Below are 19,798 nucleotides of genomic sequence, written 5' to 3' on the forward strand. Positions count from 1 at the left end.
TCAGTGAGGGCACGATGGGTACTCACATGTGCAGTGCGGTCTGGGCCTTGGCCGCCTCCTGTTTGGTGCTGTATCGGATCAGGGCGGTGCCCTGGGTTAGGTTCAGATGGAATGTCAGCAGTGGGCCATGCTGCATGCAGATGGTTCTCAACGTTGACCCATCAATCTGAGGGGTAATGACATTCACGAGATTAAAACCTGGACGTGGGGTGTGAAGGGAACGCAAGTGGCCTTTCTTATGCAGGAGAAGAAGGACGACTTCGGGATGGTAAATAACGGTATCAGCACAAAATGCGTCTTGGAGAAAGGAAGGAAGAACTCCGAGCAGGAAAGAGTGCACTGAATAGAGGTCTTAAAGGCAAATTTTAAGACTTTCAGAGCCCTGGGCTAAGATCTAATGGGTCCATACTAGAAATAAAAACGTTTGTAAAACACAGCTCGAAACAAATCATACGATTCAACCTGCAGTGTCTTTCCTTGAAGAGCTAAACAAGTGAACGTGTGTTGATCTGTCAGGCTTAAGGGAGCAGAAATAAGACGGCACCCGAGTAAGAACTTAAGAGAACATGCCCAGTTCTTGGCATCACCGCCAGTGCAGTAATCTCCACTTCCCCGGGTAATGATCCCACAGAGAACTAAGAGGTTAGCACTGCTAATCACACCTCATGGTGTGGGATGCTGCTGACTGACCTAGCTCACGGACTACAGTGGTGTCCTTGGACTCCCATGGCGGCCAACCCGGGGTAAGACTTTCTGCCTCCTTCTCTGTGAACTCTGCTGCCTCAGCCTCCTGTTAGCCAGACTCTCATGCCCAGTGATTTGAGACTGTTTCTCTCGCCCAGGACTTGGATGAACAAACCTACTTCTTCACTCTGATCAACTTATTTGTATCGAGATCTTAACTAGGTTGAGATAGGCTGCAGAGTCCAACACTCGGTTCATTTCTTTGGAAGGGAAACAGATGACCATCGGAACAGCCTGCTACTGGTGGCAGCCGTGGAAATGCTGTGTGGTTTCGCCACGGAAACCCTGCAGGATGGAAACCAGCAGGTTCACCAAATTTCTTTACAGAAAATGATAAGCAACTATATGAGCACAGGCTAGAGTATGCTACAAGTGACCTTTCAGCAGAGATGCCCTCTAAACGATTTTAGGTAATGAAAGTAAATTTATCCAAGTTCCAAAGATTTGCCCTAAAAACCTTCTTCTAAGCTACGATGTAGATTAGTCTATTAGGTAGTTCTGAGCTTTAAAATTAAACAATTCTTTTTACTACAAACACAGCCAACCCCTTAATTCATTTTACACACATATACGTATGTATTCACTATTTTTCATAGAATAAAACAGAAGTGGACAGCTTGTTAGCTTCCCCAGGTTCCTTTCAAAACAGCGTATCCATTACTGTCTCTCTCATCCTAACCATATAACCACCACACCGAGCGACAACTTTTAGAATGTTGTCATATTCTGGGATGGCTGGGTGGCTCAGTCGGCTAAATGTCTGCTGCCTTCAGCTCAGGTCATGATCTCGGGGTCCTGAAATCTAGTCCTGTGTCCGGCTCTCAGTGGGGAATCTGCTTTTCCCTCTCCCTCTGCACCAGCCCCCCACACTCGTGCTCACTCTCAAATAAATTCTTTAAAAATGTTTTAATGACGCATATACAGTTTTGAGTAAAGTCATATAAAATCTTCATACTTCAGTCAATTATCAGCTTAAAAAAAAAACCCTACCTAGGGCTTTTAGCTGAATTGATACGGAGATTAAGAGCCAACCCAGACCTTTCCTCATGTTAACTGTGTTTATGAAACTACCCTTCTCCACATGTACTCTGAAATACAAGCCCTGGGTACACTCTGCACAAACAGAGTCACTGGGCAAGTAAATTTAAGAGGAGCTGTATTTCCCCACAGAGGATCATAATACATGTTAGCATATTAAAGGATCTAAGAAGTCTCATAGTGAAGAAACCTGCTTAATTTTGTTTAATCAAGTATATATTCCAAACATATTAGGCCAGAGACCTATTAATATCCCATGGGAACACTATAGAACATGCTTGCTTACTAAAGTGTGCATGAATCCATTTATGAATTAAATGCTAGACAATTCATTTTATGTGTCAAAGGGAGGGAGACATAATTGACTCCTTTGAATAAGGTGTTGTAAAGGGGGTCCTGTCAAGTCCAAGTGAAGGTCACGGGCTCCCTTGCAGTGGGTTCATTTAATCTCATGTGAGTGTTCAACGTAATACTGCTGCAAACATGTCAGTTATCAAGCAAACAAGGTGACAGACAGAGGGCAAATGAAACCCATCACTGTAAAAACAACCCAGAGGGCATGTTCTGAAGAGAGCAAATTAGTAATGCCATCTACAAAGAAGAGAGTAACAGACGGAAAACTGAAAGCACCCATGTGACATTCACACTATGAAATTGACAGATTTCTTCTACTGCCGAGATGGATGGTTAATTATTTATGAAGCATAAAAATGGGAGGATATTGAGCCTTAAGCCTTGCTGGGCCTACAATCCCCATTTAGGAGAAGGCTTCAAGCCCTCGTGTGGGCAGACCCACTCCTGTGCGCCGGACCTCTCTGCAGGGACCAGGAAATTCATGAGCTTTCTCCTCTGCCTACATCCCACACCTGAGTTTCCCTGTTAATGCAATCAAGTCCGGTCTCGGAAATCACAAGGAAACATGATTACCTGTGGAGTGAGATTGTGAAGAACCAGCCAGTAACTGGGACGGACTGAGCCACCATCACTCCAGGTAGAGGCTGAAGCAACCAGAGAAACAATTAGGAAGAGCAATAAACAAGTCAGGAGCCACGCGCGAGAAACACTTTCACGCAGCCCACAGACTGCTTCTCTCCTTTTCTCCGCGGCTTCTCTTTTCGACCGCCCTCCGCCCCCTCCACCCTGTCACTAAATGGCCAGCTCCCTTTTCCTAGACCTTCAACACTGCACTCGCGTACCTCACTGGTAAGACAACGTTTTCCTCCTAATGTTCTCCCTCTGCTGGTCATCATTTTTGCTTCAACAGTCCCTTGAGAGTTCTCGGATCCCTCTGCCCTAGACTGAATGCTACCTTCCACTCAAGAGATACTCCCTCCTCTACCAGACTGCCTGTCTTGTGAAGACTTCATGTTCTTGTTTGGTGTTAACATGAACCCCTTGTGTTTGAACAGCGATGCTCCTTTTGGCGGATCCTTCTCACCCGAGGCAAGCCGCGAGTCCTGTGTCCCCCACCCCCTGACTGATCGGGGTGCTGTGCTGCTCCAGGGAGATGACGGTTTGGGGTTGGTCAGACCGGGAGGTGGGCGGGGCAGCGGTGTAGTGTTCCTTGAGGAAATATGGTTTTTCCACATCTTGTTGGAGAGATGAGTGGGGTTGTGTCCTATGGGATCTGGGGACCATGTTGATTTGTAATCAGGGAACTTTGCTATAAAGAAGAGAAAATTAAGGAAGGAATAAGGTTAGGACCGGTCACTTTTGTCAATATACATAAAATTTGTGTATACTCATAAATAATATTCTAAAAATAGTTAAAAAAATATTTTGAGAGTAGCAATGCAAAGTAACATTGCCCCTTGAGCTTATTAAACACAAAAATGTCAATGATTATTACTCTGAATTGACAACATATAAACTGAAGATTTAATATGATAACTAATTCTCTACTACTTTCTTCGTCAAACAGAACATGAAAGGGAAGATTAATTGAAGGGAAGTATTTCTAGAACCATTAGTCTTACGGATACAGTAGAATGTGAACCCTAGTAAAACTATTCTATAAATAGTCATTGACTGAATAGAAAGTAATTAGAAATTTGTACTTTTCTTGATCCAGATTATTAGCTATCAACATTCAAATAAAAAATTTTTTTGCAAGGTTTTTTTTTTTTTAAAAGATTTTATTTTATTTATTTATTTGACAGAGAGAGAGAGAGATCACAAGCAGGTGGAGAGGCAGGGAGAGAGAGAGGAGGAAGCAGGCTCCCCGCTGAACAGAGAGACCGATGCGGGGCTCCATCCCAGGACCCTGGGATCATGATCTGAGCCGAAGGCAGAGGCTTTAACCTACTGAGCCACCCAGGCGCCCCTTGCAAGGTTTTTTTAAAGTAATCTCTACAGCCAACACAGAGCTCGAACTTACAACCCTGAGATCAAGAGTCACATGCTCTACTGACTGAGCCAGCCAGGAGCCCCAACATTCAAAAAACAATCAACAAATATTTGCTAAGGGCTTAAGATGCTTAAAGGCACTAAATCAATGCTGTGGGTAATACAAACAGTTATTCTCAAGAGTTCACCGGGGAAGACAGAACAGATAAATAAGAGCATTGGTAACCTTAGGCATCATCACACATGTTCAATACACAGAGAAGACACCGCTTGGCCATCATGTAAGGGTTTGCAAAGATAGGTCTGGAAGGATTTACATAAATGGATGGGCTCAGAGAGACAGGAGAATATAGACCAATGCCTAATCTGAACACTATTTGTACCAAATATGTTTTCCTCCAGTTCTGGCTGAACAGTATTTCACAGGAGCAGGTATAGGAGGCCGGAAAGTTGGGCTGGAGGCCGATGAGGATGCTACTAGATTGAGCATGTAGTGTTTAAACTTGGCTCTCATCTTGGGTGACAGCAAGTAGAATGGAGCAGAAGACATGGATGGGAGATGGGGCTGCAGACTACACCCCCTGGGAGACATCCAAGACATTTACTGAATGGAAAGACTTCGTTAGGAAAAGATAATGGGGGGGTGGGTGCAGAAAAGAATACATTCAGTTTAGACATGTCTGAGGTGATTCTTGGGTCATCTCTCAGGTGAATGTCCAACTGTAGACAAAAGGATAAAAACAGTTCAACTGAAGACAACGGGCAGTTACTGGGATAAAAGAGTTGGGTTGAAAAATGAATTTTTATGTGTAAAGAAGTCCCACAAAAGTATAATGTAGGGTGGTGGTTAGAAACATGGACTGCTGAGTTGTGCCCTTACACACTCACTCAGACCTGAGGCAAACTGTATCAGCTCTTTGAGTCTGAGTTTTTTCATCAATAAAATTGGGAGAAGGCCAGGACCTGCTCCCAGTATTTGATGAAGGTAAGGTAAGGATTCATGCTGAAGACTCAGCCTGGTCTCCAGGAGCAGTCAATACGTGACAGGCAATTGTGACCCTGTCGATGTGACACAGAGGTGAAAAGAAAGAGAAGATAATCTGTAAAGCCATTCACCTACAGTGTCTTAGAAAGTAGCTAAGGATTTGTTCCGTTTGCTTTTGCTTGGACAGAACAGAAGCCTTAATGACTTTAATGGCTTGAGGTCTAACTTTTCCAAGACCAAGGTGCCAATCAGAAATAATCTCTCTACCAATCTGTGAGGCAGTGTGTTGAATGAGTGACTTCAAAGGCTTTACTGTATCCATTAAGTTGTTATTCCCTATCATCTTAAAAAAAAAAAAAAAAAGTAACACACATACACATAAGGAATTCAACAAATGTTGTTGGTAGAATTAACTGAGGGCCTCTTTTTTTCCCCCCTTGGCCATTTGCCTGTAGCCTTTGTCCATAAGTGGAAGGATTTTTTTTTTTTTTAGAAAAGCAAGCCATAATTGGCTGCCTAAGAAATAATAACCTGGATTTCCCAGGCTCTTCCCATGGCCCATGATTCCTTCTGGTTCAAGAAAAGCACTTGTGGCACCAAATTTAACCTCTGCCCTCTCGATTCCCACAAGGTTCCCTGCAATTATGTCACCATCTGCCCTGTCCTAAAGCTGTGTGTCTCATCCTGTCTCTGTGCCGCAGGAAGCTCCTTGAGAACACGGCCAACAGAAGAGGTGTGCCTCCATTTCGGCTGACTTAGCCAGTTAGCTTCTGTTGAAGTCGTCCTTAAGAAATAGGTGCCCATCTCCTTTGTCAAGGGGAACCTGACGGGAAGTGCTAGCCCAAGGGAAAGAGAGCTCATACTTGTACCTGAAGTGCTATGAACGTTGGTAAAGGAGTTGTCAGAGGCACTGTAGGGCCAGGCACCAGGTGAAGGCAGCGAGGTGTTGAGGGAAGAATTAGACCCTTTGGGTGACACGGGAAGAACGAGATGAAAATACTGCAGACAGACGTCAGTATAACCAGTGAAACCGTAAGTACTGTATTTAGCCTTTGATGGAAGATTAAAATGTATCTAAAAATGTATCCAAAAAACCCCTGAAAAACTACATATTTTTATGTTTTCTGATTAAATTATTAGATTATTAGCAGGTCCAAATGAAAACATAGATTGACAGATACAGAATGTTGGATATTGAATAAACACAAAGGATGCCTCACTCGTTTACCTGTGGTGTTATCCCGCAGAAGTTGGTGGTCAGTATCTACAATGGGAGATGTGGCTGTACCCCCCAGCACACTTCCTGGGGTGACATAGGGGTCAGATTCAGGGTCAATGTTTTGGATACCTTTCCACGGCACTCCTGGTTGGAATTCTGAAAGAAGGAGAACAAATATTAGAGGTAGGAGGTTGTTCAAAAAATGATAAAAATCAAGTTTCTTTTTTTAAATTTTATTTTTAAGGAATATCTACGCCCAGTGTGGGGCTCAGACTCACAACCCCGAGATCAAGTCCTATGTTCCTCTGACTGAGCCAGCCAGATGCCCCTCAAGTTAGTTTTTGATATAAGACACAGATCTGTGAAAAGTAGAATACTCAATCTATTTTAGTTCAGACTTTTATCATGAAATTAAAGATAAAAAACTCAGCCCGGGGGCACCTGGGTGGCTCAGTAGGTTAAGCCTCTGCCTTTGGCTCAGGTCATGATCTCGGGGTCCTGCGATCGAGCCCCGCATCGGGCTCTCTGCTTGGCAGGGAGCCTGCTTCCCACCGCCCCCTCTGCCTGCCTCTCTAACTACTTGTGATCTCTGTCTGTTGAATAAATAAAAATCTTAAAACACAAAACACTCAGCCCCAACAGGTACTGTGCCAGCACCTCTATATTATCAAGCATGCTGACTTTTTCTGTCTCTGTGGCTTTGAGCCAGAGCCCGTCAGTGCCTGGTCCAGGTGGCTGCTCCTCCTGCTCCCAGGGAAGTTCGGGCCCGAGGGCAGCAAAATCAGGAGTAAGTAACCCGGTGCTCAGGAGAACTGTCCGGGCATCCAGAACAAGAACTGGGAGAAAATCTGGGTTGGAGATGAGTGACTTCTCCCATTTATTTCACTGAAAATTGGCTCAGATGCACAAAAGAAAACACAACGCAAGTGACCACCGTGACGTGGAACGGCCAGGGACAAACAGCAGGAATGAGCCGGCTTATCACAAGAAAGCCTAGAATACGTGGACACGTGTCTGCAATTTTTTTTATCGGTTAATTTAAATCCTACTCAAAGCCATGGGATAGGATTTACAAACTTTTGTTTTCCCAATCACGACACAGAGAGATACAGCATTACACACAAACCATATACATTATACGAGCCTCAATGGGAGGAAACGAAATGGATTCCTATTACAAACACACCCATACAGGAAGAGGTTTAGAGAGAGACACGCCGATTTTTTATTTTTGCTTAACTAAATTTGAAAAATTTTTACAATGAAAATATTGTATCAAAATAAAAAGAGAGGAAAAAAGTAACAAAGACTCTCACAGCAGCATTATTGCATACCTGGGACCTAACTGGTAATACTTGCTTCATGAATAAACAAGTCAATTACATGGACATTTCAGAAGATCCCATGTTACAAGGCATCCTATGCACCGATGAATGCCACAGTGCCAATGCTCCCACATCACCTTCTCTGATCTCCCAAATTCCACTCCTCTGACCTCCTATAGCTCGTCCATGCCTCTGCAGTGTTCATCACAGTTACCTGCCTTGCAGGGGACCAGCGTCCACACCTTACCTTCCTGACTGAACTCGAAGGAGCGGAGGAGACCCCATCTACTGTGAATGTCCTATCTTTCCCACAGCACAGCACACGCCTGGCTCTTATCAGACAGTAATTACGAAATGAAAAAATAAAGTAAGTGCCTTAATAACTGGCAAAAGCAATCTGCCCAGAACCCAAGATTAAGAATTAAAAACAGACGATATACCAGAAAACAAAAAAACAAAAAAAACATGGCCTGGACAGTACCTGGAGGCCAACTGGCATTGCTGGATTTACTTCCGATTTTATTTGTTGGTGGAGATTTGGCAGGTAACCAGCTATCACCAGCAGGACCCGTATGGCCACCCAGTGTGTCACTCGGGATGATATCAAACTGGTTGTATGGTGACCCTCCTCGAGTCTTACCAGGGGCCACGATAGCGCCTGAGGGGAGAGAGGAAATTTATTCACACCCAGAAACGATTCTTATGAACACAACTTGTCAAGTCTCTTATTCAGCAGAGAACAGTATTCTGATGTTTACTCAGTTAAAAAGGGGAAAAAAAAAAAGGCACTGGAATGAGAGGTCGCCCTGGTGAGCCAGTATCCACTTCACAAGCAGGATGAGTAGAAACAATCCACTTCACCTTCCTGAGCCTCCTGGGGTCTCAATGAGACACACAGCACTTTTCTCATTCTCGAATCTTCCTTTCAGTTTTAAAATTCCATGGTTTAAGAAATTAACAAAACTTTCATCAACAATGAATCATATCATTCTCCCCAATTTCCATACTAATGACTCAAGAATGAGAAATGGGGAAAAACACGACACAATCCGTGGTACATAGGATATGTTCTCACGACACTTGTACGGATGCCTTCCCCCAACCCCCGCCACCACCCCAGGTTCTTCCGTGCTCATCAGACCTCAAATAGCTGGAAGAAGCAGTGTACACAGAGGGAGCCCACTGGAGAGAAGAGCATCTGCCATTGCTTTGAATTCCAAAGCCATGAGATGTAGTCCCGCCTTGGGTCTCTCCAGCATGAGGGGAGCAGGGAACCCTGCAGCTCTGCAGCCCATGGCCCCACACACGAAGCAGAGCTAATCCTTTTGTAACTTTCTTCCTGAGAGATTTCGGCAGTTCTGTCTGGGCCCCTTTTATGCATTTCTGATGCTACGAGGCAGGAAGAACATTGAAAGCTCAAAAGTTCTCTTAACCTAACAAAAAAGGATCTTCACCTTCAATAAAACTTTGGACCTCTGTGAGATACTACCCTATTTCTTTCTCAAATGAATTTTACATGCCGCATTGTGTCACCTGATCTCCCCTCAGGATGCTGTTTATAAACAGATAAAATTATTCCCAGCATGATGTATTAAAATATTTGTGTAAATATTGATTAAAATAATTTGCCTGTGTTGGCCCAGTAGGAGCATTATCAAAACCACCTCCACGCTCTGCTAAGACATCGCCTGCATTTCTGGAGCCGCTGACAGAAATGTGACTCAAGGGCACATCACACTGAAGTCGTAGGAAATGAAGAGCTCAATTACCGTGGCGATGGCTGAGGAAATGGGGAGCACTGTATCTATAAGCTCTGAAAAGGCAAGTAGAAGTTTAAACTTCTAGATATCCTCTCACATGACATTTTGTGTTTATTATCATGCACCAATCATGTCTTTGGGGACAAAGGGACCTGACAAATCACCAGCCTAAGGAAGCAGGATAGGCGCCCAAAGCTACAAATGCTGGGCCTGAATTATTCAGTCTAGAGGTAGGTGTTAGAATTTCAATAAATCATTCTTGATTTCGTGGCATGAAATCAAATGAAAGCACACAGGGAGAGCAAGGAGGAGCTCCATGTGGCCAGTTTACTGTCTCTCGGATTCAAAAGTGGTTGATAAAGGAACACTGGAAGTTTTCAGACCCGAGGCGCTCAGGTCTGCCAGGGAACTGCGGCCGGACCAGCCCAACACCCAGTTATACCTGGTTCTCAAGGCTACAGTTGAGTCCACGTGAATTACTGTCCAGTAAAATAAACATTGAAGCAAAGGCTGAAGGAAGTTTCGAAGACCTTTTATCTGTTTTACAGGGACACAGAGAAGCATTTACAGAGAATGATGGAAATGAAGAGCCCACGGTTCACAACCAAAGCCCGTGATGTCCCTCAGCTGCTGTCCTGCGGACACTAATTCATTACGAACAAGAAAGCTTTGTGGACAGTTCAAATCTCATGTATTATTAGTCATCTATCTTTTGGAGACTAAAGGGTTCGAGTAATCAACATGATATTTGTTGTGATCTCTTATACCTCAAAAAAAAAAAAAAAAGGGTTCTGTTCTCTTAGCCCAAATATTAGGGTTTCATCCTAATGGGTACTCGACTTCACTGCTACTGTCCTCAATCCCATTACAGGTGGGAAATTTTGCTCCCCTTAATTACAGCTAGCATTTTAAGTTTCTTATAATTTGAAATATACACAACCCCAACCTGCCTCTCACAGGTGATCATAGGATTTGGAGGAAAAAAAAAATCAAGAGATCAGGAAAAAGCTAAAGATTTGTGCTTTAAAATAATTTTACAGGATGTATCATCAAGGCCCGGGAAGGCTGTACAGCTCCAACTCGTAAGGCTTTGCTTGCTCTTACCATTTTTGTGCATATTGGCTTCCTGTGTGGCTACAGAGGGCAGTCCCTCCATCATGGAGGTCCATTGTTTAAAGCGAGACTCTGTTCCAGCCTCCTTCCCACCAACCATGCCATAGTCCATGCCGCCAGAGCTGAAGCCTAAAACAGAGAACCATATTTTACATCTTCATATATATTTCTAGTATCAGCAACCAAGAGATCTGAGATAGAACCAACTTCATTTGTCATTTAAAGACTCATTCACAAAACGTTTCTTCACTCAGAAACAGAGATTTTGATTCAAAACACTCATCTTGGCCCTTGCTTGCTCAAGAAAGCAATGGCTCTTTGTGCAGGTATGAAAATGTGCAGGACTCCCCAACACTCACTCATTCAGCTAACGCCTGAGCCAGGCAGAATGCTGGGGCCAGGAATTCGCCAACTCAAAGTGCCATCTCCACACATCAAACTAATATGGCAGAACAATAGCCATGAGGGTGAGGGTGTCTGGCTGAAGAAAGGCTTTGCAGAAGAAGGGATATTTGATTTAGGGCTGATGGCAGGTATGCAACTAAGTCAAGGACACCAAGCAGAAAGCTTTAATTGATGACAATCTGGTACATTTAGGGAATGAGGAGTTCAGTGTGACTCTAGTGCTGGGCTAACCATGGCTGAAGTGAGGCAGGGTGACAGGAGATTGGGGGGGAAAGAGAGTCATGTTCTGTAGGGTTCTTTATGTTTTAGGCCAAGGACTTTGGGCCTTTTTCTCCCTAAGACAGGAGATAAAGACATTTTTTAACAAGTGAGAGAAAGAGAAAACTAAGTTTGTATTTTAGGGAGCGCCTGGATGGTTCCGTTGGAAGAGCAAGCAACTCTTAATCTTGGGGTCATGAGTTTGAGCTCTACATTGGGTGCAGAGATGACTAAAAATAAATAAACTAAAAAAAAGTTTGTATTTTAGAAAAAGAACTGGCAGTGTAAGAATGGGGCACATAGAAGTCAAGGCAGATGCAGGAGATCAATTTGAAAGAAATCTTTACGCAGTGATGAAGACCCCAGAGCTCGAACAGGCAATGAAGGAGAGGTTCAGAGGTTACTTTGCCACGAACCCCAGGTAAGCCTCAAGTGTCAAGGCTTTTAGCATGAGTGTAGGTGGGTCATGACTTCCTGCTGCACCGGGCGGAACAGGGGAGAATCAGCATGAGAGGCTTGCTGACGAGGTCTCCCAGGCCCCACCACCCACTGTGGATCAGAATGTACTCGACATAAAGAGCAAAATAAAGTACTAAAATACACAAACGAAACAGAGGAGGGCAAGAGCAATGAATAGCCAGAGGGAGACTGAGGATGGACCGCAGTGAGCACAGAACAGCCATCGCAAGGGGGGTGAGCAGGGGTCCCGTCACGCGAAAGCTCAGGCAGCTGCAGGAGCCAAACCCCATCTGCTGGTTCTGGAGAAGATGCGCCACGGCAGCCAGGCCACGCTTCTCGCTGTGCCCACTTGACCCTCCGACCATGTGTGGTACCTCACTGGCTCCGAGATTCTACTTATTATCCAAATCCCATGAGGGCCCAGGTCACGTTTTCTCCCTGTGCTTCTGAGTTGTGAGAGTCAGTTTTATAAATGCATAACAGATCCAGTTCAAATCATTCCTAACACCTTGACCTATATTTCAAATGTTGCTATTAATATAAAGAACACTGCTTCGCACTGTTTGTAAGCAACTTTACTAGTCCAAGTGATTACTTGGAGCATGGGGGCGGGGAGCAGAAATTCTTGGCATAAGCTGGAAATACTTCAAATTAACTGATTTTTTTTTTTTTTTTAAAGAAGAGTTTAAGGTATTTTCTGTTTTCCTATGTAGCTGAAATGAAGTCAGACTGGAGGACAGCAGGGCTGAAAGCAATAAGGCCTTTCTCTGACAGAAGCTTTAATGGCCTAAGTGGGTTGCTCCTTGGGCAAGGAACGCCTCTACCTTTGACAGAGAAAACCAACGCCAAGTGCCTGGATTCCAGGCTATTTGAAAGCTTGGTTCTAACCATGGAGGAAGAGCTTTTGGGAATAACCCTGGATTATATGGTGAAGACTAGAAAAAACGTGACAATTAGTAAGAAGATAAAGAACCATTCCTTACATATTTCTTTTCTTTTCTCCTTTTTTTTTTTTTTTTTTTTAAAGATTCCATTCATTTATTTGACAGAGAGAGAGAGTGCACAGGCAGGGGTAATGGCAGAGGGAGAGGGAGAAGCAGCCCCCCTGCCCCTGCACTGAGCAGGGAGCCTGGCGTGGGACTCAACCCCAGGACCCCAGGTTCATGACCTGAGCTAAAGGCAAACACTTAACCAACTGAGTCACCCAGGCGCCCCCACGTTACTTTTTCTTTAGAGTTGCTCTGAAATGTCTTTAGAACCCACTGTGAATTATAATTATTTAATTTCAGCTGCTTAGAGTCCTTTTGTGACACGTGAAGCGTAGAAAATTATGAAGAGTTACACATCTCGAGGGGATGAGGGGACAGTTTGAGCAGTTCCATCTGAACCTTAAGCGAAGTTGGCATCTTTCTGGTTAGAAACTTGGGAATCAAACATCACCAAAGCAAGGCAGCGTCCTAACCAAGGAACAAGGTTTGGGAAGGAAACACCCAGAGGGCTGTGCAGAGAACAGGAGATAAAACTGCCCTGAAAGGTTTAATCTCTGAACCCAAAATCGGAGAGGAAGAATCAGCGTGAGGCTGCACATGGTTCTGGGTCTTTCTTCGATGTCCCAGAGTAATGGGCAAGACTCACAACCTCTACGCCATTTGTGAGGCACCATATCTCAAAGCCCAGCAACGTCCAAGACCTTTCTGTCCTTGCTACTTCATCAAAACCACACTCCTCGGTCCACCAAACAGCCTCCCAGTAACCCTCTGGCTCACCAGCACAGAACCTGAGCTCCAGTCCAACAGTCCTTTGGTTCAGGTTAGCGCACCCCCACAGAAAGCCTCATTTGTGCCAGGCTCTGTGAGGAGCTGAGGGACAACAAGAAATAAGACATGCCTCCTGCTCTCTCAGGGGTTCATGTCCCCAGTACATCCTTTTTACCTATCTTATCGTTCCTACAGATCCAACCCTTGGCCCCCCTTATCCATCCTGGCCAGAATTACCTTCTCTGCCACACACGCTGCTTCACTGACTACTCATCATTACCGCTTGGCTCAGCTGCCACCTCCTTGAGGAAACTGGGATTTCCTCTTTCACACTCTTTGTCTATGTTAGTTCTTTCTTTCCCGCTTTTCCTTTTATTATAGATTAAAAAACAAATCCGTGCTTTTATAATAATAAAAATACACTGTAAAAGAAACAAACCACCCATAGTTGCTCATTTAACACAAATATATATATTTTTAAGTAGTCTCTACCCAACATGGGGCTCAAACTTACAACCCTGAGATTAAGAATTGCATGCTCGAACAACTGAGCCAGCCAGGCGCCTCCAAATTTTGATTAATTTTAAACATGAGAAGTAAAATTTTATTGGAAGTATGTTTTTTTCCTTTTTTTTTAAGTAAGTTCCACACTTGGCACGGGGCTTGAACTCACTACCCTGAGACCAAGACCAGAGCTGAGCTAAGAGTCAGACGCCCAACTGCCTGAGCCACCCAGATGCCCTAGGACATTTTCTAATAGACAAGGGACTTTACTTCTTGATTAGTTCAGATATCTATACATGAGAGATATGAGAGGGAGTTCACATTATTCCTACTTTTTAAATTCTGAGAGACAAAAAGCACCAAGAAATCTTATATATAAGTACACAGCTGTTCAAACAACCCCAGACAACTCAGTTAGGTATATTTTCAATTCTGCTAAAAGCAGAGAATGAGAAACCATTTTTTAAAAAATAAAAACAATTAGTCAAGGATCAGTTAAAGAGTCATTAAACTCATTCAACTTTTTAATTTTAAGAAAATATACCAAAAGAGGCTTTTTTAAAGGACTTACTAAGAGGCTTTTAACTGTTCGTGCTTCTCTTTCACTCAGAGGTGTCTTTTTTAGTTTAATACTCAGTAGTAGGAAAAGTGAAATAGTATTCATTTTACTACATCTTTGCTATACACTTTTTGAAAAAAATTTAACCTCTCTGTATGCATTATGTAGATTCTCATCAAAATCTTATAGCTATAGATTTAGTTATTCAAAACAGGCAGCCAAATTAGATTTACTTTGAATCCCAAAAAGTATTTTTCAATTCAAATAAATGTCATAATATTAAGGAATTAAGGACATTTTTTTTTTAAAGATTTATTTATTTATTTGACAGACAGAAATCACAAGGAGGCAGAGAGGCAAGCAGAGAGAGAGAGGAGGAAGCAGGCTCCCCGCTGAGCAGAGAGCCTGATGCGGGGCTCGATCCCAGGACCCTGGGATCATGACCTGAGCCGAAGGCAGAGGCTTTAACCCACTGAGCCACCCAGGCGCCCCGAATTAAGGACATTTTTAACTGTGAAATAAATTGCGAAGTGTATTTTATAAGGCAGATTGTAAGTGGTCAGATCACAATTAATATGATAAAGACCTAATAAAATTTACTACTGTTTCATAAGTGACCAAATGGAAATAAATCAGTAAGTATGTTTTTCTCCTTACTTAATTTTGATTATAATGCATAAATTTACAAGTTACTTTGAAACAAAAGTATGATAAAAAAAAATGCCTTTTCTTCAGTAAATGTAATACGTTTGTATGTATATAAAACTCTGATCCTTCAGCCATAAAAAAAAAAAAAGCCTAAATAAAAGCACATAAGAGGTCTATTCACAGGTTTTATCTGATAAATTGTGAAAAAATGTGTACTTAAGAGTATCTGTGTCACTAACCTATGTTGCTCAAGTTGTTGGAAGATACTTTTCTTTCCACCTAAGACATGGACCTAGGGGATGAGACTGAAGAGCTCAAAAGAACTATGCATTTCAACATGTGGAAAAGCTGCCCGGGGCTTCCAGATGTCCACTTTGCTTTGTACGACTAGACCCTACTCTGGGAACCACGCACTCTCTGCCAAAAGGGGATGGAATAAGCAAACCTACCTTGCTTTATTATCATATACGGCATCTAAATTCACAAGAACTGGACACATACCAAAATACCCAGGTTCTTATTTCGTTTTATCCTTAACAGAAAACGTAGTAAGAAGGTGAAGCCTTGGGGTGCCTTGGTGGCTCAGTGGGTTAAGCCTCTGCCTTTAGCTCAGGTCATGATCCCAGGGTGCTGGGCTCAAGGCCGGCATTAGGCTCTCTGCTCAACGGGGAGCCTGCTTCCTCCTCTCTCTGCCTGCCTCTCTGTCTACTTGTGATCTCTCTCTGTCAAATAAATAAATAAAACCTTAAAAAAAAAAAAGGGAGAAGGTGAAGCCTGGAAACACAGAGTTAATGACACCCTCCTTAGTCATCATGGGAGGCTTCCCCCTTGCTTAGCACCCTGGATTTCTACACCCAAGATGGGCAGGCCTTAGTAAGACAGGAGCTGGTGGAGAGTTTGCTATTCTTTTACGTCAAGTAGAAGAAAGGTTATTTTGAATTTAAGTCAGTTCTCAATCAGACCATTTTAAAGAAACAATGCCATTGGTGGATCTGGAAATTAATTCCCTTAAAACTATCCAGGATCAGGATCAAGGTATCCTTGGAAGTCCCTGCTCTTCTCTGCACTTGGACACCCAGCAGGCAGTGTGCACCCCACAGAAGTAGAGCAGAGCACAGGGCTATGCATCCAGAGTCGCTTTGTTTCCTAGGAGCCAAGGGTTTTAGGTCTCCCTGACTCTTATTTTTGAGTTCGCACAGAACAGTATTTTCCTTACCAAAATAAAACCTGAATCTTATCACTTTGAGAAAAAACCCACTGTGGTGTGTGGTACCTTTTTAATTTTTACATTTTATTTTTAAGTCACTGTTGCCTCATGGACTGGATTCTGCTTACCACACGTTCCCCGGTTCTGAAAGAGCTACCGTCTGCCTGCCAACAAATTCTTGATGAATGTCAAAGGTATAACCTTACTTGAGCTAATTCTATTTAAATCAGATGAAATACTAATATCAGAAGAATTCTATCAGTTTGTCTCCCGAGCTTCATTTAGTTCTCCATTTCTCCACAAGAAGGAACTTTTAGCAGTAGAGCTAAACACCTCAGCCTGTACATATTCTAACAGATTATAACTTCAGATGCGTGTGGCACTCACAGCGCAAACAAACGTTTCAACTGGCTTTCAAAAATTCCCAGTGGCAGGGGCGCCTGGGTGGCTAAGTTGGTTAAATGTGTGCCTTCGGCTCAGGTCATGATCCCAGGGTCCTGGGATCGAGCCCCGCATTGGGCTCCCTGCTCAGCATAGAGCCTGGTTCTCTCTCCCTCTGTCTGCCGCTTTGCTTACTTGTGCTCTCTCTCCGTCAAATAAATAAATAAAATCTTAAAAAAAAAAAATTCCTGATGGCAGAAGAGCAGGTTGCCATTTGAAAATAGTAAAAGACCCCCTTGGACCCAGAGAAGTCGGAAGCACAGCTCTGAGATTTACTCATCGTGTGGTCAGCTTTCAAATACCATCAGAACTCTAGGCTATCGGCTGTAAGGCCAGGATGAGAATCCTCTCTCTCGTGTGGCTACTGCGCAAACAGGGGTTAAGGAGGACCGAGCTCCACCAGAGGCTCAGTGCGTGACTGGCAGATTTTGTTAAAGGTGATCTGCACTACTGCCCACTTACCAGAACCATATCCAGGTATTGGCCCTTTGGTTTGAAGGTCTGGGAGCCCCACATTCAGAGCGTTGGGTACCATGTTGTCCAGATGTGGCTTGGGCCCAACGGGATGAGAGGGCGAGTGCTTCATGCCAGGCTGTCTCTGCTGCTGCTGCTGCTGCTGCTGCTGGAGCGCGCTCACCATCCGAGCCAGCTGGAGGCCAGGAGGCCAGAATGAGGGGGAACCGGAGGGAAAACGGACACATGAGAAGCCGGCACCCCGACCCTCCCAGCAGAGACCACAGGCGGCTGGTGCTGGGCTCTCAGAGGCGCCGAGCTGCAGTCCTCACACAGAGCACTAGAGGGACCCTGCCAACCCCGCGTACCTGCTGCTCTTGCTGCTGGCGCACGGCTTGAGAAAGCTTCCTCTGGTTCTGTAGCAACTGCTGCTGCTGCTGCTGCTGCAGGAGAAGCTGACATGCCTACAAAACAGGGGAGGGGAGAGAAGCGCAAAGTTTCCTGAGCTCGACTTACTGAGACACCCCAGTGAGCTGTGCACCAAAGCACAGTGGCTGAATCAAGCGTCTAGGAGGGAAGGACCTCCCTGTTCCTGGTCTACTGGGCACATCTACTTCTAGTTGAGCTCATATGACCCTTAAACATGCATAAAACGAAGCAAATCAAAGTTATAGGGGAAAAAAAAAGCAAATAGCCTTTTTTTTTTTTTTTTTAAGCTATAGGAGGAAAATCTGCTACTCACCAACTGAAACTGGGGAATTTGTGGAAGCTGGCTCAGCATGGCAATTTGTTGAGGAGATAACTGGGGCCCCACATTGAAAAGACCTGGGTTCAGGCCACTGTTGGGAAACTGCTTGAGCATTGAGGCAGAAACCTAACAAGAAAAAAAAGATGCATTTTTTAGAACTTACCAAAATAAAACATTTTTTTCCCCCTCTAAGAAGGTCTTAATAGGTCTAAAACAAGCACTCACGGTTTTCCTTGACAAGTATTTGTGAAAAATATTAAATGATCAGGAGAAATACACTAAAGTGTTAACAATGGTTATCTCTGAGTGGTGAGATAGTTAAGAGCTAATTTTAGGGGCAACTGGCTGGCTCAGTCAGTGGAGTGTACAACTCCTGATCTTGGGGGTTCTAAGTTCGAGCCCCACATTGGGGGCAGAGTACCTAAAATAAAATCTTTTTATTTTGCTTTTAAATTTTTAAAGGAGATTTTAATTATTCATCTGACAGACACAGAGCACAAGCAGAGGGAGTAGCAGGCTGAGGGAGAGGGAGAAGCAGACTCCCTGCTGAGCAGGGCTTGACCCCAGGATCCCAGGACATGACCTGAGCAGAAGGCAGATGCTTAACCGACTGAGCCACCCAGTCAGCCCAAGATAAAAATCTTTTTTTTTTTTTTTAAGAAAAAGAGCTTTTAAATTCTCTATTTAGGTTTTTCAATTTTTCTACAAAAAAACTTATGAACTTACAATCAGGAAGACTTCGGCAAGACAAAAAGTTTTAATGACAATATGACTTTTACCTGAGAAATTGTTACTGGAAACGGAAAAAAAGTATATCAAACTTCACAAAAGTAATAAATAAGTGCTTAAAAGTATTTCTGTTATACACATAAGGAATATACATTAGCCTGTAGGTAAGAGACACTGGAGTTTCAATTCATGACTTCTCACACCAAACACTGGGAGGCACAGAGAGGCAGAGTGAAGGAGCCTAACAGGTCAGATGACTGAACCTGCTCCTTCTCCACAGTCTTCAGGAGTGGGCTAGGCTGGGCTGCAGAACCTTCAGGGACAGAGAAAAGACTCCCTTGCACCTTCAGACTGCTGGTCTAAGATGTTTGCACGGAGCTGAAGTGAGTTTCCCTGCACTTTCGTTCTCTGAACCTACTGAATCAGCTGGTGCCACAGAGAACAAAATGAACCTTCCATGGGGGGGGGGGGGGGCGACACACTGGTCACGTGTTAGGGCTGCAGGCGGACTGCACAGGCTCCCATTGCTAAGGTGTGTGACTCTTAGCCCTTCTGAGCCTCGTTTTCCTTATCTCCAAAATTAGAATAATAATATTAACTCTGGTGATTGAGGATGTTATGAGTTAATCCACATCAAAGGCTTAGAACTGCACTTCATAAATGCTCGTATCCTTCCACAGGGACGGCTCTCCAAATGTCGAGAGACGATTATAGCTCTTTGTGTCTCATCTTCAGACTAAACATGAGGAATTCTTTCATGCGTATCTCATCCAATTTCTCAATGCACAGCCCAAGACAGAGAGTCATTTTCTAGAGCAGTCGAGTACCAAGTAGACGTGGCCATCACTAACCGTTCGGTTAAAAGCCAGACTTCTATTTAACAACGCCTGAGATCTCCGTTTCTATGATGATCGCACCCTAACTCCCAATCATACACTAAACTTACTGTCAATTAAAATCGTAATATTTTTAGGTTTTGCTCTCCTATGTAATATTTAAGCAGGTTGAATTGTACTAATTTATGTTTTGATCTTAGGATCTTATCTTTATGTACATGGCATGTAGTAGATGCTTGATAAATACCTATTAAATATTTTTTT

General features: G+C 43.7%; 1 protein-coding gene across 2 annotated transcripts in view; it reads right to left on the minus strand.

The window, feature by feature from the left end:
- The window catches only part of LOC111157487 (trinucleotide repeat containing 6B), a 185,601-nt gene that overhangs the window by 1,810 nt on the left and 163,993 nt on the right, over positions 1-19,798 (minus strand). For both annotated transcript variants that reach the window (XM_022518917.1, XM_022518918.1), the window contains 10 exons: positions 17,964-18,095; positions 17,590-17,685; positions 17,231-17,417; positions 10,522-10,659; positions 8,139-8,315; positions 6,342-6,488; positions 5,983-6,078; positions 3,221-3,445; positions 2,710-2,780; positions 27-166 (listed from right to left, as the gene is read on the minus strand). In XM_022518917.1, coding sequence (XP_022374625.1) covers positions 27-166; positions 2,710-2,780; positions 3,221-3,445; positions 5,983-6,078; positions 6,342-6,488; positions 8,139-8,315; positions 10,522-10,659; positions 17,231-17,417; positions 17,590-17,685; positions 17,964-18,095 — 1,409 coding nt within the window. The remainder of the gene's footprint in view (positions 1-26; positions 167-2,709; positions 2,781-3,220; positions 3,446-5,982; positions 6,079-6,341; positions 6,489-8,138; positions 8,316-10,521; positions 10,660-17,230; positions 17,418-17,589; positions 17,686-17,963; positions 18,096-19,798) is intronic.

The sequence above is a fragment of the Enhydra lutris genome, unplaced genomic scaffold (assembly GCF_002288905.1).
Source record: "Enhydra lutris kenyoni isolate GAN:26980312 unplaced genomic scaffold, ASM228890v2 scaffoldscaffold55, whole genome shotgun sequence".
Lineage (NCBI taxonomy): Eukaryota > Metazoa > Chordata > Mammalia > Carnivora > Mustelidae > Enhydra > Enhydra lutris.